This window comes from Protopterus annectens, chromosome 5.part1, assembly GCF_019279795.1.
Source record: "Protopterus annectens isolate FY-2018-M chromosome 5.part1, PAN1.0, whole genome shotgun sequence".
Classification (NCBI taxonomy): domain Eukaryota; kingdom Metazoa; phylum Chordata; order Ceratodontiformes; family Protopteridae; genus Protopterus; species Protopterus annectens.
In genome coordinates this window covers 705,878,423-705,899,507 of record NC_056736.1, presented here as the reverse complement: position 1 = coordinate 705,899,507, position 21,085 = coordinate 705,878,423, and the positions used below count along the sequence as shown (strand labels likewise).

Genomic DNA, 21,085 nt, shown 5'->3' with positions numbered 1-21,085 from the left:
TCTAGAGCAACCCTGCTTACCAGGATAAGGGAAAGACCAATTTTTGGAAGGATAATGCCTACTGAACCGAGGAGGTTGAACCTGAAGGAAATCTTTTACAGCTTGCATAGATTTTGCCTTATCCTCCAACTTCTTCAGTACCTCCTCAGCTTTATTACCAAAAAGATTCTCTTTGTGCAAAGGAATATCCAGCAATTTAGATTTAACAGGATCAGAAAGAGGCTGCTCCCTGAGCCAAGCATGCCTTCTAATAACGGAACCAGTGGCTGCTGCTCTGCAGGAAGCCTCCAAAGTGTCAAATCCACAATGAAGTGAATGCTTATTAAGTAAAGTGGCAGAATTCAGTAAGTCTTATAAAGTTTTGTTCTCAGACATGAAAGAAATATCCCCAAGTTTAGCCTTGATAGCCTCCAAAGTATGCATGTGAAAAAGGCAATTCACAGATCTCAAGGCAAGAGTTGCAGAGGTATAGACTTTTTTACCCCACCTGTCCAAGGCTCTAGACTACTTATCAGAAAGCAAAGAGTTTTTAGCAACAGTAGCCTTAACACCCTTGGGGCCTTGAGAAATAATTTCAGGATCAGCAGTAGGGTTTTTAAAAAGGAATTGATGAGAATCAGGAACCCTATAATACCCACCAGGTTTTCTGGGGGCAGGAGGAACAGAATTAGGAGTTAAAGAATTTTCCATGAAAACATAATATACAACTTCCAAAACTGGAGGTATAACCAGCGGCTTATGCTGTGGCAAATCCAAAAATTCCTGGATTCTTTTCTTAGACTGAGGAAAATCCTGACATTCCCATTTAAAGTGCTCCCTAAGAGCATGCAAAGTATCCCAAAAGGAAAAATCTTCTGGAGGGGAGGCATAAGGGATAGAGCCCTCAGCATCAGAATCCTCAAAGCCAGAAAAAAGTTGAGAATTTTCTTCTTCACCAGAAGAAATACTGGAAACCTCAGAATCTGAGACAGACAAAACATCAGGAGACAATTCCCTAGCCCTCTTGGAAGGGGGGGATGAGAGCCCCTAATCAGGTAAAGAAGATCCCTAGCCATCTTTACCAACTGGGACTGAGCACAGGAGGGGTGACCGATGCCTGCCTGTGAGTAGGTTTGCAGCTGGAAGGTTTGCTAGCAATCCGGAGGGACCCGGGAGGCCTAGCAGCTGCAGAAGTCTGAACTAAGGTAGTAGGTCTGGTTCTGGTCTCATGTCGAAAAGAAGAGGCATCAGAAGCCGGTGCCTGCATAGTTGCTCTGGACCCATCTGAAGCGGCGACAGGCTGAGGGTCTGAAGACGAAATAGCAGCCTGCGGCATGAAGGACTCTGTAAAGGTCTCAGCAGAGGCCTGTGGCTGAAAACGTGCAGACTGCAGGGGCTGCGAAAGCACCTCACTGACTACCGCTGTGCTGACGACCAATTTCACCGATGCGTCATCAGCAGATTTAACCCAAGGCCTGTCGTGGTCCTTGTCTTTGCATTTCCTAGGTATATCCGAAGTCGGAAGACCAGAAGACGCCATACCGACGAACTTAGGCCAGACTCCAAAATGCTTATACAAAATCTTAGCTCTGTGGCGTATGGTGCAAGGGTTAAAGGAAGCACAGAGACTGCAGTTGGAGCACACTGCCTTTTCGGATCCAATCATGTCGACTCACGTGATTCAGCTTCAGCGAGACCTAATCAAAGAGTACGCTGGGTCACCCCCAGAGTTCATTTCGGCCGAGGACAAACGAACCTTCGCGACACGAATGGTCACTCTAAAGCCGATATCCAACACTTCTATGCGGCTTTTCTCCCATGTCACGGAGGGGGCCGCTAGAGCCAGTGGAGCAGGCATCGCCTTACGGCATCATGCTTGGCTCCGTCTTTGCGATTTTGCGGAACCCTTCAAGGCGTCCTTCGCGAACACTCCTTTTGGCCATGGCATCTACTGGGGAACCTTTGCTCCACGCTGTCCTGTCTGTGGGGGAGCTAAGGATTTTATCTTATCTGGTCTCCTGGGTATCGGCTCTACAGTGTCTGGCTCCTTCCACACCCTGGTAGTAATAAGGTCTACCAGGGGGTCGGTCAGAGGGGAAACCCAAGAGGTAGATGGGCCCGCGTCAAACACCTCCAGAAACACAGACTCATCCGAGGAAGGTTTTTGGGCTGACCACCCCCCTTTAATGCGCAGTATCTCCATGATGTCTCCAAAGGAGACGTCCTCAGGGGGTGACCTGGGGGAACCTTCCCCTTCCTCCAAGTCACTTCTGTGAGGGACTTGGGGGAGTCCAAGTGCCTCCTTTTACACTTTCGTTTGTGAGGGACCTCCTTGGGGGGGCTGTCCAAGGAGGGCTCACCAACCAGATCCTGTTCCTCTAGGGGAACCATCTGGGATGTAGACGCAGGCTGTCCCTGGGGCGAGATGATGGAAGACAGGCCCGTCTGAGGGAATGGCAGGTGGATCCGTAGCATGAGCGTGGGGCCTCGAATACCTCAAAAAGACCCTCTCCACGACATCGAAGGCCAAGGGTGAACTGCTCTCCCTGGGATCCGAGAGCAGCCCCCTCGGATCAGATGTGTGGATCGGCACCAGGGTTGACGCGATCGGATCCGAAAAGGCAGTGTGCTCCAACCGCATCAGAGCCGAAGACACACTAACCCCTCCGGATCCGAGGCTCGGCTCACAGCCCCGAGAGCTGGGATACGAAAAAGGACGTGACAGACTTGAGGGTACAGTCGGCGTCGAAGTAGCGATTACTATCGGCGCCGACACCCCGGCTCCGAAACCCGAAAGAAGGGGGCCAAGCTCCCTCCGGGAGAGCACTCCCATCTGCATCTGGGCCTGGAGGAAGCGACGCATCATCCGGTCCATGTCCGCGTCTGAAAGGCTCCTAGTGGATCTGGAAGAAGCCACCGAGGCTGGCCGGGAAGGCCACCTCGACGACCTCAAAGGGGACCGGATCTCCTCCTCCGGCTCCGGAGAAAATCGTGGAGAGTGAAGCCGAGAGGGGGAAGACCTGGAGGCCTTCAGGGGATAGCTGAGATGCTTAGCCGGCGGGGCCGAGGGGGCAAAATCGGCACGCCGCTTGTGGCTCTTATGCCTCTCCCTGTCGCGCTCCTTGTCCCTTCTGTCTTTTTTCCTAGAGTCCCTCTCTCCCTGGACCGCAGTGGGAGTTTGAGTCCCGGCCAGGGGAGCAGGAACGGTAGGTGGAACAGCCGCGGCTGGTGCCACACAGGGAGAGGACGACAAAGCAGAATCCGTGGGCATAAGGCCCGCCAAGATTATCTTGGTCCTCCTGTCCTTCAAAGCCCGGGGGTTAAAAGCCGCACACATTTTGCAGCCTGAAGAAAAATGTGCCACCCCAGGCACATAACGCACTAAGTGTGGCCATCGGCTGGGGACAGCTTATGGCCACACTCAGAGCAGTCAGAAAATACGGCCTTAGGGCCTTCAGCCATTTTAGCGCACACACACACACACACACACACACACACACACACACACACACACACACACACAGATAAGGGGAAGGGGAACTATAACTAACCAGCCACTAACAGAAAAAAAAAATTTTTTTTTTTACTAGGGTCGAAGGAACAAACACACACAGTTTTTGAAGAAAACGGATAGTAAAAATTAGAGAATAAAACCCTCTAAATGTACTCACAAACCTCCAAGAGCTCATCTGTCGTGCTTCTAGAAGCCGCGGCAAACGAGATCTGAGGACTGGAGGGAGGTAGCAGGGTATTATGGGTAATGGGGCGGAGCTAGGAGCTCGGACCTCTAGCTTGGAAAGCTGCCAGCTCGGATCTGATGCCCACAGGTTGCTGATCAAATGAAATTAACTACTTCAGATGTTAACGTTTTCTAAAAGCTTAAAACTTGTTTTTGACGTGGGAGGAGAATAAAGATAGGATGGTGTGTTTGTAATGGGTTATAGGGTATGTGTTTTTGTTTGGAGGGTTTTCTTTAAAACAAAAAGCCCTGTAAAATGTGACGTAGGTTCAAATGCTGATAAGGAAAAAAAAAAAAAAACGTATACATGATCAACCTGCCAAACATTAGTGGGTATATGTATCATAAAAGCTAGAAATAGACATTTAAAAAGCTGTCATATATACCAGGTGGGAAAATGACTTATCATAACAGCAACACTTTCTATATTACCTTGGAATGTGAATGACCTCAAAGGTATAGAAAAAAGCAAAGGATATTTAATTATATTAAGAAATGGAGAGTATAAAGACACATTTGGAAAGAACCGAGTAAGTGAATCTGAAGGATTTCAGGATGGATATTCAGCAAAATATTGGGGACAGAGGAAAAGAGGATTATTTAATATTAACTGCTAGAAGAGCTCCGATAGTGACAGGAGTGGAAAAAAAATTAACAATGGCAGATTTGTGGTAGTAAGGAGCTACTGGCATGGGACAGGATTACGCTGGCATGTAATTATATTCTGCCTAAAAAAACTGCGATCAGCTTTCAACAGGGACTATTACTTACAGGAGGGGACAGCAATTTAGTTTCCAACAATGAGGATTTTATTGGGAGCCTAGAAGGGAAAAATACAACAAAGAGCATAGATTTCTGAAGAAATGTACGAAAATATTTGGTATGGACTACAGTAGTACCAACTCAAGAGAATTTACATATTATGCCCAAGGTACAATAACTGGGCTAGACTAGACAGAAATTATATTTTACAAGAACATGCATATTTAATTGAGAACTTTGACACACATCCAGTAATCATTTCAGATCATGAGCCAGTATAATTACCAACATAAAAATGCAGGGTAATAAAGTGAAGATGAGACAATGGTGCTTCACCACTTACTTATTAAAAAGAGGAATTTAAGGAATGGGCAGTGGAATTTATGTGGGAGTTATAAGCGAAGAGAGAAAGCACTTCAGAAGTTACAGCTAGTAAGTGGGATAAAATAAAAAGTGGAGTTTAAAAATAGGGTACAACTAAAAGAATAAGAGATGTGATTAAGAAGTAAAAAATGTTTTCAGAGGGGCTGACAATGGTTAAAGTATTACAGACTGGGGGGGTCTCTCAGAACAAGAACAGGCACAACTACAGAGTGCTAAAGAGAAAATAAGGGAGTACCTGGATAATGTGCAAGAGTTTAGAAAAATTGCTTTAAAGCAACTGTTTTTTGATAATAACTCTAGAGCAGAAAAAACTTCTGGTTCAATGACTTAAGCAACAAAAAATAGAAAGGGTTATTTCCAAACTTAGGGAAACCTATAACAAGACAAATAGCCAGAGATGATGCAGAGGTACTGAAGATATTTCAGAAACTTAATAAAAAACTGTGTAAAGCAAAGAAGTGGAGAAATAAAGAAAAAAGCACACACAGAGATATTTATGGAAGACAAATATTCTAACAGGCTCAACAATTAACAGTTAAGACAGGAGGAGACGAGATACAAATGGTAATATACAACCAATCTAGAGGAAAGTTTCCAGGAATACATGGTGTTCCAGTGGAAGTTTGGAAGCAAGGAGGGAAGAAAGTGACAAAGACTTGAAAAGTTTTGTTTAACAGTATTTTAAAAAGAAGGGAAGCACCAACATCCTGGGAACAAAAAAGCTGCTTTGGCTGCAATATCTAAAGACAGTAAAGACCCATTAGATCCAAATTCACAGAAAGGCTAAAAGAAGGGGTAAAGCTGTTCTCAAAATTGACAGATATGGATCAATATGATTTTGTGGAGGGGAGGCAAACATTTGACATTAACAGAGCAATGATGATCCAGAGGGAAGCAAAATGGAAGAAAATGCAGCTGTAATTGGTGGGGCTTGGTGCGGGCAATGGAAGCATTTGCATTTCCTGATAAAATAATAAGGCTAATTAGGAGGATACATGAGGGATCAGAGGCAAAAATCAAAGTGGGAGAGTTCCTCTTGGATAAGTTGTGCCTGAACAGAGGAACCATGCAGGGATGTCCTCTATCCCTTTTGTTATTTGTGTAATACTTAGAGCCTCTGGCAAGGAAAATAAAGCACACAGAAATTCAAGAATAAAACTGGTATGGTATTCATGAAAAGTTGACTTTATCTTCAGATGATACTTTGTACCCAGCAGACCAAGAAAAGGACATCTCAGTGTTGTGGAACATTCTGAGACAGTTCTGGGTTCTTTCGAGATATAAAATTAATGAAGATAAAAAGGATACAGCTGCAAATTATGTACCCACATACAAACTGTTTCAGCAATTCCCATTTTAGAGGGACATGGTAAAATGAAGTACTTAGGAGCATGGGTTAAAAAGTATTCTATTATGCCAGCTAAGGAGATGTGAGAAGAGACTTTAAAGATAAAACAAAAACTGAAAAACTGGAAGCTCTTGCCTATGGATATGGATAGCACAATACAAGCAAGGAAAATGTTTTAGTCCCTTTAGGTTGTATAGACATATCAGGCATATTTTTATCAATCAGAGGTGAAGTTGTAGATAGTAATTAAAGAGTTGGAGGATTTTATCTAGGAGGGGAAGAGGCAAGAGTCAAGTGAGATATGCTGATCTTTCCAATACAACAAGGAGATTTAGAATTACCCAATTTGAAGACATACTTTAGAGCTGCACAGTTACATATAATACAAGCAGAAAGCTACAATTAGAAGTGGAAATGGATGATGAAGCCAAGAGGTAATTCAAGAAATAAAGATAAAGAGTGGGATTTTGGATGCAGATTCTTAAAGAGAACAAGTCATTCAGAATTTTATGCTTATAAAAAGAGTAGAAAGTATACTAAGAACTAACCCAACATGGGAACAGAAAAAAGTTGAGTCTGCCTAATAGAGAGGACTATACATGATGGGTACAAAGAATGTGCAAGAGGAGGCTGGAATTTACTTAAAGGAAGCTGACAAAGGATTGGGAACAAACAATTAGAGAGGAAAAGGTAACAGAATGGGAAGAGGCCAATAACACATTTGAAATTCAGGCTAGAAATTGTCTTCCCTACTGGGAATTGATAAAAGTATACACAAAGAGAAAGGGATACGGGAATCTCAAGTAAAAAACCTGTGCTGGCTGACTTTTGAGTTGAATCTAGAACAGAAGCTGATGTTAAAAATGGATAATTAGTAGGGCATATAAAATACTGCATGTTGACTACAGGAATCAATCAGAGGAGGTCAGAAAAAATTGGGGAGAGATTAGATAAGCAATGCACAAAGAAACAATGGGAGGGCATATGTATGGCTCTCAAATATGTGATGTCTAGAAGATTTAGGATTTTTGCCTGGAAGTGTTCGTATAGGCACTTTTAAACGCCAAGCAGACTGCAAATAATGTTTCATCAGGTAGATGGCAAACATTTGAGGTGTAATGTGGTAGAAAAAGGTACCTGGAAGCATATATTTTCAGAGAGTAATGATTTGGCAGACTTTTAAAAATTCCCTAGAGTACTTGGTCAGGAATACAGGGCGGGCAAACAAGTGCAATTAAGGGAAAAACTTTAAGCTGGGATCCAGTAGCTGAAATACCTAGACATAGTAAGGCCTTGTTAAGTTTAACTCCAGTGGCTGCCAAAAAAAGCAATTACTAGAAAATGGAAATCAAAGTCTAAACCAACCATACATGAAGTAGTTAACATTGTAACAGAGATACAAGAACAGTAAGTAGGATCTTTAGGAAGCAGTAGTAGTAAATTGCATAAAAAATGGAAATTATGGGAACAATGCACACAGAAAAATGTTTTGGAGGAGGAATGAGGTATAAGAGAAGGCAGAACTGAACAATCTACATAATGTTGAACTGATTATATTGTACAGAATATATGTGATGTATAACATTTGTAAACGTGAATATGATTTGATTACTTTTATATCGGTGCAAGTTTGCACATGTCACAACTGATAATTCAACAAAGGTTATAAAAGTCATGCATAAATTACCAGCAGCAACAAATGTAAAACAGAACAAAGACAAGATATATGACTTGGCTATCACGGGCCAAAGTTCAGATGGCCAGTTAAGATGGGAAGGACTTCAGCAGCCAATGGCCAACTGCTATCCCGATAAAATGAGGTCAATGATTACAAGAAAAGTACAGGACAATTGGAGGATTTTATGGTTAAGGCACCTGACCTACAGATTCATGTTATGGAGGCTGTATTAGGGAGTTCATGGCTGCACAGAGTGACAGTAATACTAAGTGATACATCAGAGGTGCAACAGTGGCATAAAATGTCCCACTGACAGGTGATATACAGACGATGGGCTGAGAAGCTAACCTTTTGCTAACTCTCATTTCAAGCATGAAGGTCATCTACAGCAAAATGAAAGGCCAAATGATAAATCAGTAGCTGGACCTACTTGATCTGCCTGCCTTTCTGTCTTCACCTGGCAACTAAAGAAGGATCAATAACAAAAAATAGGCATTTGTCAATGCTGAATATTGGACTGAAGACCACTGATAAGACTTGGAGGGTACAATCAAGTAACAGAATGGCAATGCAGTTAATGTAATACAGCTTCAACAAAGATGTGCTCTGTATGAGGGCATAAACCTTCCAAATGCACTGTGTATATGTAAAAGTTATTGCCACTTCAAGACTGCTGTATGAAATTGCCATTTTAAGACTGTACATATCCTACAACATGCTGCATTTCTAAGCTACAGTCAGATGTGTTGCATTAAATTAATCTTATTCAGACCCACTTAGATTTGGTGAAGATTCGCAAAAAACAAAAAGTAGGACAGTTATTCTCACTAGGGGTAATACATAAAATATCGATCATGGGAGGGGGGAAAATCAATCAATCACCAAGGGGGATAAGTTAATTCCTGTATCAAAGGGGAACTGGTCTGGGATAGTACTTACCTATGAACCTATAAGAGGAAACAAGGATATCCAGCAAAGAGATGGATGGATTGCAAGAGTGAAGACCTACAACAGACAAGCATGACTATCAAAGAAGGCAGGAGAGTGGCAATGAATTGATAGAGATGGCAACAGCTGATGCAAAGCTCAATGGGGGTTGTTGATGATGACTCAAAATCCACTTATCAGATGGTACCTTATTAATACAGCTCTTTTTTGTGATACCCAAAACTGAGATGTTAAAGCCAAACACAAGCACAAATGTTTTTTTCAATGTAATATGTGCCCCACTGTTGCTGAATATCAAGCTTCCATCTAACTCTACACTGCAAATTAATTTCCATATACACTGGGTCTGCACTCCAGTGCTGCAGAGACAGCTGTCGAGAGGGGATGTTAGTCATGCAAGCAGGCAGGAATGTGTTATGCACCCTCACCGACATTTCGGCAACTGAGGGCATTCCTAGAGGCCCGACACCTCTTCTGGTTAGAGGAACATGCAATCTGCATTAGAATAAAGGCACACAATGCCTTTCCTATGTGTATTTTCCCACACACTCACATTAGAGGCTATCATCCCTTCAAGGCTTGGTAAGCCTAATATTCACCCCTAAGTCATGCATCTGCATTCCAGCCCCTCATTGTAGGGACTTGGAGAGTACACAGCCAGATCTACCAAATCCACCTCCTCCCTGGTGGGCACAACCATCCTCCTCTGCCAAATCCACCCCCCGGGTGGGCACAACCATCCTCCTCTGCCAGCTCTATCAGTCATCTGAGCTGCTAAGTAACTTTGGGACACCTGGGCTGTTCTTAGGGCTACACCACTGCAGCTGTCGAGCAAGAATACTTCAGTTTTACAAGTCCGTAAAAGCTGATCGTTACACTGTTTAAAGGAGATGCAACATAAAATCAATGTGGTCTTGATCATCTGACAGTATTGCTGAGAACAGGCAGTTCAGAAGTAAAAGACAAACACGTAAGGGAAATACTTGAAATTATTTTAGTCCAAGTATCATATGGTACATTGTTTAATGAGGACGCAATATACACCAACAGCAATATACACCGACACTATTTTGACTGACAAGCACTATGTTGTCATGTCCATTTGGAAAAATTAAAGCCAAAATATCTGGTACACAGTAGTGAGGAAGAAACATACACCACCATGATGATGATAATATGGCAAGCACTATTCTGTGATACCCAAACATAAGTTGTAAAAGCCAAATAAACAAGAGCAATGCTCCACTTTATTTTATTGCAAATGTCATCTTATCTGGTATAGACAGATAGCAATCTGTGATAGCCAGCTGTGACAACTAAAAGACAGATAAAAGCAAGTCTCACTATTTCATTGCAAATACCACCTGGTACATCAGCATAACAACATACAGCAATATAAGTGTGCTAGTTTGATGAATGAACAGTGACACATCATAGACAAATAAGCAAGAGAAATTTTATTTTACAAGTCTGCTAAAGGGATCTTTGTGTGCAAATGAATACAGAAATTATCTGGAGGCTGTACGTGCATGACAATTAACATGGCTACTGATGCTTTCTGTGCAATCAACAATTAATGAAGACAGGAAAGGGAAACTGATTTTATCAACTGAAAATGAAACCTCTACACGTTGTGCATGACAAAATATACTTAACAGACGTGAAAAGCAGAATACAGTCAAGGGACGGGAACTAATTTTACTGAGTGGAGCTATAACATTTTGATCATGGGAAATCAACATACAGCATTTTAAAATAATTATGGGAAAGCAACATACAGAACAACATTGTTGAAAACAAAAAAAAAGAAAAAGAAAAGACTGGTAATGAGGAAGAAAAGGGCAGTGATTTTGGTTTTAGTTAAATTCTTTAAGACATGCCTCATTAATATTAATAATGAAAAATTCTTATTCCTGGCACATCATTTCAATATCACTTTTCGATGACATTTTCAGATCAGCCTACCATTTCTTCTGATGTGGCCATATCAGCATCTTTGAGATGGAAGCAAAATGCTATAGTTATGTATGTGAACAAGTCATCACAAAACAGCTAAACTGTGAAGTAAAAAATAGTACTACTGCTTATTTGTTGCAACTCACCTGTTCTGCAGAAAAAGGGCACCTAGCCACAATGGCACTGACCAAGGTTCAGGAAAAAAATCTAAACAGAGAGCAGGGCTCGATGGAGTTGAAATACAAAAATCAAAACTGGAGCAATTTTAACTTGAACAAGGAAAAATCTGCAGCAACACAAATACATACAAGACCTTGAGGTTTATGCATATCATGTCTGGTCATAGAGACCACATTACAACAGTGCAGGGTCGACATAAAACTCCCAGAAGAGTTTAGAATTGCCTTGATATTAAATGCACAGGAAAAAATAAATGACAGCAAATATGCATCATAAATGCTACCTTTTTTGGAGTGGGTCTACTTTAATGTCGGAAAAAAGGCAGCTTTATGTCAGACATGATTATTTCCAACAGATTCCTGAAGCAGCCTAAAAAGGTTGTGAGGATCACTGAATACAAAAGTTCATTATCAGCAATGAAGGGGAAAAGTACAGTTGTGTACACTTACCATAAATGCAGATGATCAAGTGTATTCACTGTTGCTGTCATCACATTTGGGTTATCCCTGCCAGGGTAGCCCACGGCCTCCCCGAATACCAGAGACTTGGTATTTCTGCGTTGGCTGCTGTCACTTGCGGACTGACGTCAGGTCGTTAGTGGTATAAAGTAAGGCAGCCGACGCCATTACATCAATTTTTCTTGCCCTACCCTGTCAGGAGCCAGCAAGTAGGAGGTCAGGTTCTGGTGGAAGAACCCCACCAGTGGAAAATAAAATACCAATATGTCCCTCGTAAGGAAAGGAAAACAACAAGGAATAATGGTACTGAAAGGAGAAAGAAAAGAAAGGGGGATGAAGGGAGGGAAACCAGGACTGCAACAGTGAAGACACTCGAACATCTACATTTATGGTGAGTGTACACAACTGTACTATGTTCTTCGTGTTTCACTGTTGCAGTCATCACATTTGTATTGATTCCCAAAGCTGAGGAAATGGGAGGAGGCAGTCAAGGAAACTAGGGGCTGGCTAGGATGCCCTGCAAGACTGCAGAGCCAAACCCTGCCCTGGACTTGGAGAAGAGAGGCAGGGGGTAATGCTTGGTAAAGGTGTGAACAGATGTCCAGGTGGCAGCCTCCAGGATGTCCTGGGTGGGGACTCCTCTGAGGAAAGCTGCAGAGATGGAGGCTGCTCTGGTGGAGTGTCCTGACCCCCCTTGGGGGGAGGCTTTCCATGCTGTTTGTAGCAGAAATGGATGCAGTGTGCTATCCATTTGGAAATGGTTTGTTTGGAGATGGCTTTGCCTTCTGCCCCTGTAGCAAAGCTAACCAGCAATTGATCAGACTTTCTGAAGGACTTAGTTCTGTCTAGAGAGAATCTGAGCTGTCTATGCACATCTAGAGAGTAAAGAATCCTTTCTCCCTTGCCCTGGGGGTTAGGAAAAAAGGTGGGCAAATTAATGGATTGGTTGAGAGCCACACTGGACACCACCTTGGCCATGAAGGATGGGTTAGTTCTGAGGGATACCCTGTCTGCATGGAGGATGATGAACAGTTCCAAAGCCATGAGTGCTTGCAGCTCAGAGACTCTTCTGGCTGAAGTGATGGCCAGAAGCAATGCGGTCTTCCATGAGAGAAATTGTAGCTCTGCAGAAGAAGCTGGTTCAAAAGAGGGCAATGTGAGCTTTTCCAATACAAAGTTAAGGTCCCAAGCTGGCGTTGGTGCCCTCCTGGGTGGCCTCTAGTTGCTAGCCCCTCTTAGGTGCTGTTTGATCAAAGGGTGTGAGAAAAGGGGTTTATCAGTGTGAAAATGAGCAGAAATAGCAAAGGCATGAATTTTTATAGAGGAGAAAGAGAGGCCACTGTGTAGTGTAGTGTAGTAGGTCAGCTAGGAATTCCAGGATGAGAGGGAGGGAGGGCTATGCCATATTGGCTCCCTTAGCCTGGATCCAGGTGCAGAACCTTTTCCATTTAGCATAAGACTTTCTGGTACTAGGGCGTCTGGCCTCATGGATAACATCCAGAACTTATTTACTGAGGTTGGCAGATTGGTCCAGGGTTAGGGAATAAGCCAAGCTGCCGAACTGAGTGTCTGCAATTGGGGATGCATGAATTCCCCTTCCCTCTGGGTTAGGAGGTTTGGTATACGAGGAAGATGCCATGGAGGCAGAGGGGAGAGGCTGCGCAGCAAGGGGTACACAAGTGTTGCCGGGGCCAGTCTGGAGCTATAAGAATGGCCCTTGGTTTTTCCTCCCTTATTTTGAGCAGTAACCTGGGGATGAAAGGTAGGGGAGGAAAGGCACAGACCGATAGATTGACCCAGGGGAAGGACAGGGCATCCACTTTCCAAGCCATGCAGTGATGCTCCCTGGTGCAGAATGTGCTGAGCTGATGGTTGGTGTGGGAGGCAAAGAAGTTGACTTTCGGAGTTCCCCATTTCTGAGTTATTAGGGGGACGTTACTTTTGTTGAGTTCCTACTCATGTGGGTCCAGAAGATTTCTGCTTACTTGGTCTGCCAGGGAGTTGAGAGAGTCTGGCAGGAACTGTCGTAACAGGTGTAGTTGCATGGCAGATGCTGTGTGCCAAAGGGTCATGGCCAGCCTGCATAGAGAGTAGGAGTCCCTCCCTTTTTGCTGATGTACCACACCACAGTGGTGTTGTCTGTTTTGATCAGGAGAGTCCCTGGAGAGAGAAGGGTCTTGAAAGCTATCAAGGTGTGGCGTGCTGCACAGCCATCATCTCTTTTTGACTGATGTGCAGAGGGATTTGCTGTGGGCTGCACTGGCCCTGTATGCACCTGACACCCAGGTGTGCACCCCAAGCATAATCTGATGCATCTGTGGTGAGGGTCTGGTTGTGGGGGGTGGGGAGAAAGGCAGTCCCTTGTTGAAGGAGCATGCTGTTGCCCACTAAAGAAAATCTTTTCTGAGGCAAGGAATTATAGGTAGAAGAGTTTTCCAGGTCTTGAGAGTGTTGATACCAAAGGCTCTTTAGGTACCACTGAAGTTGCCTCATATGCAGTCTGGCGTATGGAATAACTAGTATGCAAGATGCCATGAACCCCAGAGCTTGCAGGATCTTCCTTGCTTCCTAGCTGAGACTTGGTGGATAGTTGAGAAAAGTAGGTTGTCAGGACAATTTGTTTCTCTTGTGTAAGGTATGCCATCTGGGATGCGGTGTCCACACTTGCTCCCAGGACGATTATCCTTTGGGTAGATTGTGTACCCTAGACAGGTCAGAAGGGTCTTTACAAAGGCCAGGTGCTTGAGCAGCATTTCCTGGATGTCTGCCAGAATAAGGCAGTCTTCTAAGTATGGGTAAATCTGAATATTTCTTTGTCTGCAAAAGGCAATGGCCAGAGCCAGACATTTTGTGAAATCTCTGGGAGAAGTAGATAAGCCAAAGGGAAGTGCAGAGAACTGAAAGTGTTGAGATCCTGCCCTGAAGCGGAGATATTTCCTGCATGATTCCCTGATAGAAATGTGGAGGTAGGCCTCTTTTAGATCTAGGGTGGCTAGCCAAGTGTCCTTGGAGAGCATGGGTAGCAGATGCTGGAGGGTGAGCATTTTAAGGGATCACTAGGAAGGTGTTTAGAATGGATAGATCGAGGATTGGGCGACAGGTGCCCTCTTTTCTGGGTACCAGAAATCGTCTGGAGTAGAAATCCTGGCCTATCTGCTCTGCAGGAACATGCTCCTTTGCCCTCAGAGAGAGCAGGGAAAGGATTTGCTTTTGAGCCTTTGCCCACTGATTTGTTGGTAGATCTGGGAACTCCTTTAGGGTGTGGAAGGAAAATTTGTATCCCTGAGACACAATGTTCAGAACCCAGCGGTCCTTGGTAATGGTGGCCCAGGTGCTTGAGTGAAAGGACAGTTTTCCTCCTAGGGGTAAGTGAAGGTGGGCAGAGGGAGAGGAGGTGAGTCATTGTGAGTTCTTACCATAAGGGGGTGGCTTAGAATTCCCCGGTTTTGAAGTGGAGGTAGTCCACTGCTTAGATTTCTGCATTCCCTGTGGCTGCTGTCTGGGGGGGGGTCTGTGTCCACAGGGCCTAGGCTGGGCCAGTTTACTGGGAGCAGGAAAGGACCAGTGTTCGGAGGGACAATGCCTGCTGAACCTAGGGGCTGGACCTGCAAGAAATCCTTAACTGTTTGCATAGATTTTGCTTTTTCTTCCATCTTTAAGATCTCTTCTGCCTTAGTGCAAAATGAGTTATGGTTGTGCAAGGGGGCATCCAGGAATTTAGATTTGACATGGTCTGGCAGGGGCTTGGATGGCCAAGGGTCTGTGGTGTGAAAGATCTAGGGATTCCCCGAGTCTCTTTTTAGACTGAGGGTAGTCCTGACTCTCCCACTGGAAATGCTCCCTTAAAGTATGCAGGGTTTCCCCAAAGGCTCTGGGGGAGAGGCTTAAGGAATGGCATCCTCCGCATCAGAATCCTCATAAGTGGAGAGGGGCTGCATGTCTTCATATTCAGATGCATCAGATTCATCTGACTTTTATTCAGACAAAACTACAGGGGACAGATCTCTTTTCCTTTCGGAGGGAGTATCTTGGCTTCCCCTGATCAGCATGATAAGGTCTTCCACCATTTTAAGCATTTGATCCTGAGGCAAGGTAGCAGGCACCTGAGGTGGGTCGTTGGTTTCTTGGGTGTGGTTCATACCGTGGGCCTAAGAAACTCAGTAGTTTTTGAAAGAACAGTAGTCACGAAAAAAGACGTCGTTTTGTATCGTGTTTCAGTAGTGCGAAGGACTTCCTCGCAAGCCGGTGCCTGCTCAGCGGCTCCGGACCCATCCAAGGTAGAGACAACTGCAGGATCCTTAGTTGAAGAAGAGTTTTGCTGCATAGTGGACTCCGAAAGGGTCTCAGTAGCGGCCTGCAAATCAACAGAAGTGGGGATCAGGGGCTGGGAAAGCTCCTCACTGAGTACCGGAGAACTGACGACTAGCTTAACAGAAGCGTTGTCGGTAGTTCTCGACCTGGGCGGTCTGACACTGTCTTTATCTTTACGTTTTTTCAGAAGATCTGCTGTCGGATGGCTTACCAAAGCCATATCGGAATTTGAGGACTAAGCAAAAATATCTGGCTACAATAAGGGACCAACAACGGATAGTTCTGGCGTTGAACAAAACACAGAAGCAACAACGGGGGATGTCGTGGTCTGGCCTAAACAAGTGACGCAGTAAGAGTGAAAGTCTCGCTGTGGTATTTGTTTTCCACAGGCAAGACAATTATTAACTTTTTCTGACATCAGTTAAAGGAACCCCAGCAGAGTACTTAGCTTTAGAAGACTTCAACTTCAATTTGGTAGATGAAAACTCAGGTAGCGGCCGATCAGCACTCACACGAACTGCTTCTGCCTCAGGCTCCATGGCAAGAAAGATTGATGTAATGGTGTCAGCTGCTTTACTTTATACTACTGACAACCTGACATCAGTCCTCAAGCGACAGCAACTGATGCAGAAATACTAAGTCTCTGGTATTCGGGCCGGCAGAGGTCTACCCTGGCAGGGATAACCCAAAATGTGATGACTCCAACAGTGAAACATAAAGAACATCTGCACTTGCACTAAATATTGATTCCTTTCTGTGGATGCTGCAAACACTAAACCAAAGTGAAGGAAATGGAGACATCAGAAGCATCATTAACATCAAAACTTATTGCCTGATGGAATGAGTTCCTGCAAACCATTTAGGGTGGTGTCTTCAAGATGGCAAACCTAAGCTTTGCAGCAAAGTTGGATTCCATCCTAACATCTGGAGACTTCAAATATAGTGACCAAAATTGTGTACTAACCACATTCTTATAACTTCCCTCTCTTTTACAGTATTTTTGAGCCAGTTCCACACACAAAGGGCTATACTGCTGCATAAGATAATCAATGGAGTAAAGGAACTCCAAAGCAGCTGCCCAGAGCATCTCTAATCTGAAGAGACTACATAAGAATGTTTTTGTCTGTGACCATAGGGGAAAGAATTGGAAAACAGGCAGTTCCACAAATCAATAAGCCCCAAAACTCGGCCTGATCAAAGTATGACACCTGCCTGCATCATGGACAAACATTTTGCAAAAGAGACAGAGCTCCAACATCAACTGCAAGTTAAAAACCCTCCATATGGATGTCAGCCATGTCTGCAGACACAAATAATACAATACACATTTCTGAAAACAACACCCTTTCTATTTCATAGCATATACAACAACCATGCTTCCTAAGTTTAAAACAAGGTCATTTAGGTGCCATATTACTTGCTTACTTAGTAACAGTTAATACTAACCTGCCTGAGCAACTGATGGCATAGCAGCTGGTAATGCACCTGGTACCATTCCACTGGCTGGAAGGATGCCAGTGAGATTAAGACCAGCCGAGGTAATAGCACCTGTATTACAACCCAACATGGAGTTTGAAGTACTCATCAAGGTTGGAGCACCACTGTAAAAACAAAGGAAAACAATTGAAAAATCTAGCACATTTAACAGCAAAATCTCAAAGGTACAGACTTCTAAGCTCAAAAACTGAATTGGAGAGACTTGTTTTAAACAATTTGTTAATTTTGCTTGCTTATTTAATAAAACAATAATATAAATCTGAGCACAAAAATGCAAAAACTGTATAAATGACATAAAAAAACAAAGTAAATCCCCAAGGCAATTAGTTTTGTTTTATTATGAAATTACATATATGGAAGTGCTCACTGCACGCATGATATGATCTCCGAGATGCTTTGTAATGGAGAAGTCATGCCTGCAGAGAATAATGGTCACACATATTTCTCTTCCAATCAAAATGAGTTACATAAGGGAGAAAGGGAGAGCAGAGTGCCCTTAAGTAATCAGGATGGGCTGAAGTGAAATAGATATACATTACCAAATAAATAAGCAGCTATTCCTCTAATGGAATGACCTCTGACTGCTTCAGCCAAACTTCTATACTCAGGAACAGTAATACACAATGAAGTATGAAAGACACACTCAAAGTGTTTGTCTGGCCACAGAAAACATCTTCCAACCCATAGCTCTGTCACTTGCTTCCTTGTGCTATCTTCCTGAACTCATGGATCCTCTTCACATGCAACCAAAAAGCAGAGATGAACACTGGGGGTGTGCAGAATGTACTCTCGTCAGTTCTGCACTTTAAAATGACTGGTAATAAGTCAGACCTATCTCATACATAACATTTAGGAAGCAGTGAAGGTTGGTCCTAACAGACACTTGATCCTGTTGAGGACTCGCTACATATAACAGAGGAAATGAATCATGATGACTGAAAGGCATGAGGGTGAAAAAATATTCAGGTCAGCCAAGGAGACAACTCCAAATGAGGATGGGAAAGCATTTCATTCATAAAATATATGCTTCTATGAGGGTGTGGAATTTTTCATAGGAGGACTACATGTAAAGTACAGTTTTGTACCTACCATAAATGTAGATGTTCGAGTGCTCATACAGCTGCAGTCATAACAGATGGGTTATCCTGCCATCAGGCATGTCCTCGGTCGGCCGAATTCCAAAGTCTAGGTCCGGCGTCGGTTGTCGTCGCTTCCTCCCTGACGTCAGTGCGGCAGGGGTATAAAAGAGGCAGCCGACGCAATTTTCTTCCATTTTTCTTGCCCCATATGTCAGGTGCCCCCAGAAGGAAGGCAAACATAATGTTATGCAAAAATGCAATGTTGATAAATCAAAAACAGTAAGTTGCAAGCAAATAAACCATAAAAGAGTACCCTAAAAGGTTATATGAAAAGGGTTTGTCATAAGGCCTGTCCTAAGAGGGGTTGGAGGGAAGGAAAAGTACAGTTTTGTACCTACCATAAATGTAGATGTCCGAACTGGATAGCATCTGCAGTCATAACAAGTGGGTTGTCCTGTCGTCAGGCAGCCCTGCAGTCGGCCGGATTCCAAAGTCCGGGTCCGGCTTCGGCTGATGTCGCACTCCACCCGACATCATCTCTGTTGGTCTTCGGGTATAAAAGCATCAGCCGACGCCATTTTCCTCAGTGTTTCTTGCCCCAGATGCCAGTAGCCCTCTTGCAGGGTAAAATTTGGATAGATGCCAATGTTTCCAAATAGATAGAGGTAAACACAACAATAAGCATATATGTACATATATACAAACAAATACACCATAAAAGACTCCCCCCCGACAGCTAGCTATTAGGAGGGTAAACACCCTAGGAGTACCACAGAGGGGAAGGAGGGAGGGTAATCCTGACTGCAGATGCTATCCAGTTCGGACATCTACATTTATGGTAGGTACAAAACTGTACTATGTCCTTCATGGATGCATCTGCAGTCATAACAAGTGGGTAGAATACCATAGCCAACTAGGGAGGAGGATAAAGGTAGATTATGGTGTGTTTAGGATCCCTTGCAGTACAGCAGTGGCAAACCCTGCTCGGGATCTGGAATAAAGAGGCAAATTATAATGCTTGGCAAATGTATGCACGGAGGTCCAAGTAGCCGCCTCAATAATGTCTTTGGTTGCCACTCCTCGTAAGAAGGCTGTGGTAGTGGCTGTTGCCCTTGTAGAATGAGGTCTTATGTTCTGTGGAATTGGTTTTCCATGGAAGGAGTAACAGTATCGTATGCAATTTCCTATCCATTTGGAGATTGTCTGTTTGGAAATAGCTTTTCCTTCCCTTCCTGTTGCATAGGCTACAAAAGTTGGTCAGTCTTTCTGCTATTTTTGTTCTGTCCAAGTAGTAGCGTAGCTGTCTATGTACATCCAAGGTATGCAGTATTCTTTCCCTCTGTTTTGTGGGTTGGGAAAGAAGGTAGGTAGGTGGATTGCCTGGTTTAAAGATACTCTGGATACCACCTTAGGCATAAATGTAGGATTAGTCCTCAAGGACACTCTATCTTGGTGGAAGATTAGGAAGGGTTGCACTGCCATTAAGGCCTGTAGTTCTGAAACCCTCCTTGCTGAAGTAATTGCCAGTAGGAAAGCAGTTTTCCATGACAGGTGTTGTAGGTCTGCTGTTGCTGCTGGTTCAAAGGGTGCTAGTGTCAACTTTTCTAGCACAAAGTTTAAGTCCCAAGCTGGTAATGGTGGTTTCCTTGGAGGTTTTACATTCTTGATTCCTCTGAGGAACTGCCTGAGCAAAGGGTGCGAAAAACAGGTGGATCAAAGCTGTATTCTGCTGAAATAGCTGATGCATGTATCTTGATGGAGGAGTAGGACAGGCCTGAATGAAGAAGTTCGCCAGATACTCCAGAATGTTAGGCATATCTATGTTTGACACATCTTTTCCTCTTTCGGTACTCCAAATGACAAACCTTTTCCATTTTCCAGCATAGTTCTTTCTTGTTGAAGGTCTGCGTGCTTCAAGAATAATGTCTTTAACTCTTTGGGAAAGTTCTGGATTAGCTGCTGCTATGTGATGTTCCATGCAGTCAGTTGCAGCGTTTTAGGTTTGGATGTATGATGCTGTAGTTGTTCTGAGTTAACATCAAAGGCATCAGGGTATTGGCCACATGTTGTTCGAGACATGCTCTTCAGTAGTGGGTACCAGTGTTGTCTTGGCCAGTTTGGGGCTATCAGGATTATCCTTGGACGTTCTTCCTTGATTTTTAGTAGTACCTTGTGTATCAAAGGAAGAGGTGGGAATGCATATGCTGTTAGGCCTTTCCAGTTGAAGGAGAGTGAGTCCACTTTCCATGCTAGTGGGTGGAATGTCCTTGTGCAGAATTTTTTGAGCTGGTGATTGAGAGGTGATGCGAATAGGTCTATCTGTGGCATTCCCCATTTCTTTGAGATGGTCTTGAAGATGTCCGGGTGCAGCTTCCATTCGTGGGCATCCGAAGTGGTTCTGCTTAGTATGTCTGCTAGAGTATTGTCTTTCCCCGGTACAAATATTGCCTGTAACTGAATGTTGTAGCTGAGTGCCAGGGTCCACAGCTCCAAGGTCATTCTGCATAGGGGGTATGAATGAGTGCCTCCCTGTTTGTTGATGTACCACATGACTGTGGTGTTGTCTGTCCTTATCATGAACTGGCCCTCTTTGAGGAATGGTTTGAACTTTTGGATTGCCAGTTTTACTGCCAGCATTTCTTTTAGATTGATGTGCAGGTGAAGTTGATCCTGTGTCCACAATCCTTGCACGCATTTGTCTAGCATGTGGGCCCCCATCCTAGGTCTGAAGCGTCTGTTGTGATGGTCTGGCTTGGTTGACATCTG

The 21,085-nt window shown here is 43.9% G+C and overlaps 1 protein-coding gene across 9 annotated transcripts in view; it reads right to left on the bottom strand.

Annotated features, from left to right (window-relative positions):
- Positions 1-21,085, bottom strand: part of SUPT20H (SPT20 homolog, SAGA complex component) — a 991,190-nt gene that overhangs the window by 154,137 nt on the left and 815,968 nt on the right. For all 9 annotated transcript variants that reach the window (XM_044073324.1, XM_044073326.1, XM_044073328.1 and 6 more), the window contains one exon: positions 17,190-17,344. In XM_044073324.1, coding sequence (XP_043929259.1) covers positions 17,190-17,344 — 155 coding nt within the window. The remainder of the gene's footprint in view (positions 1-17,189; positions 17,345-21,085) is intronic.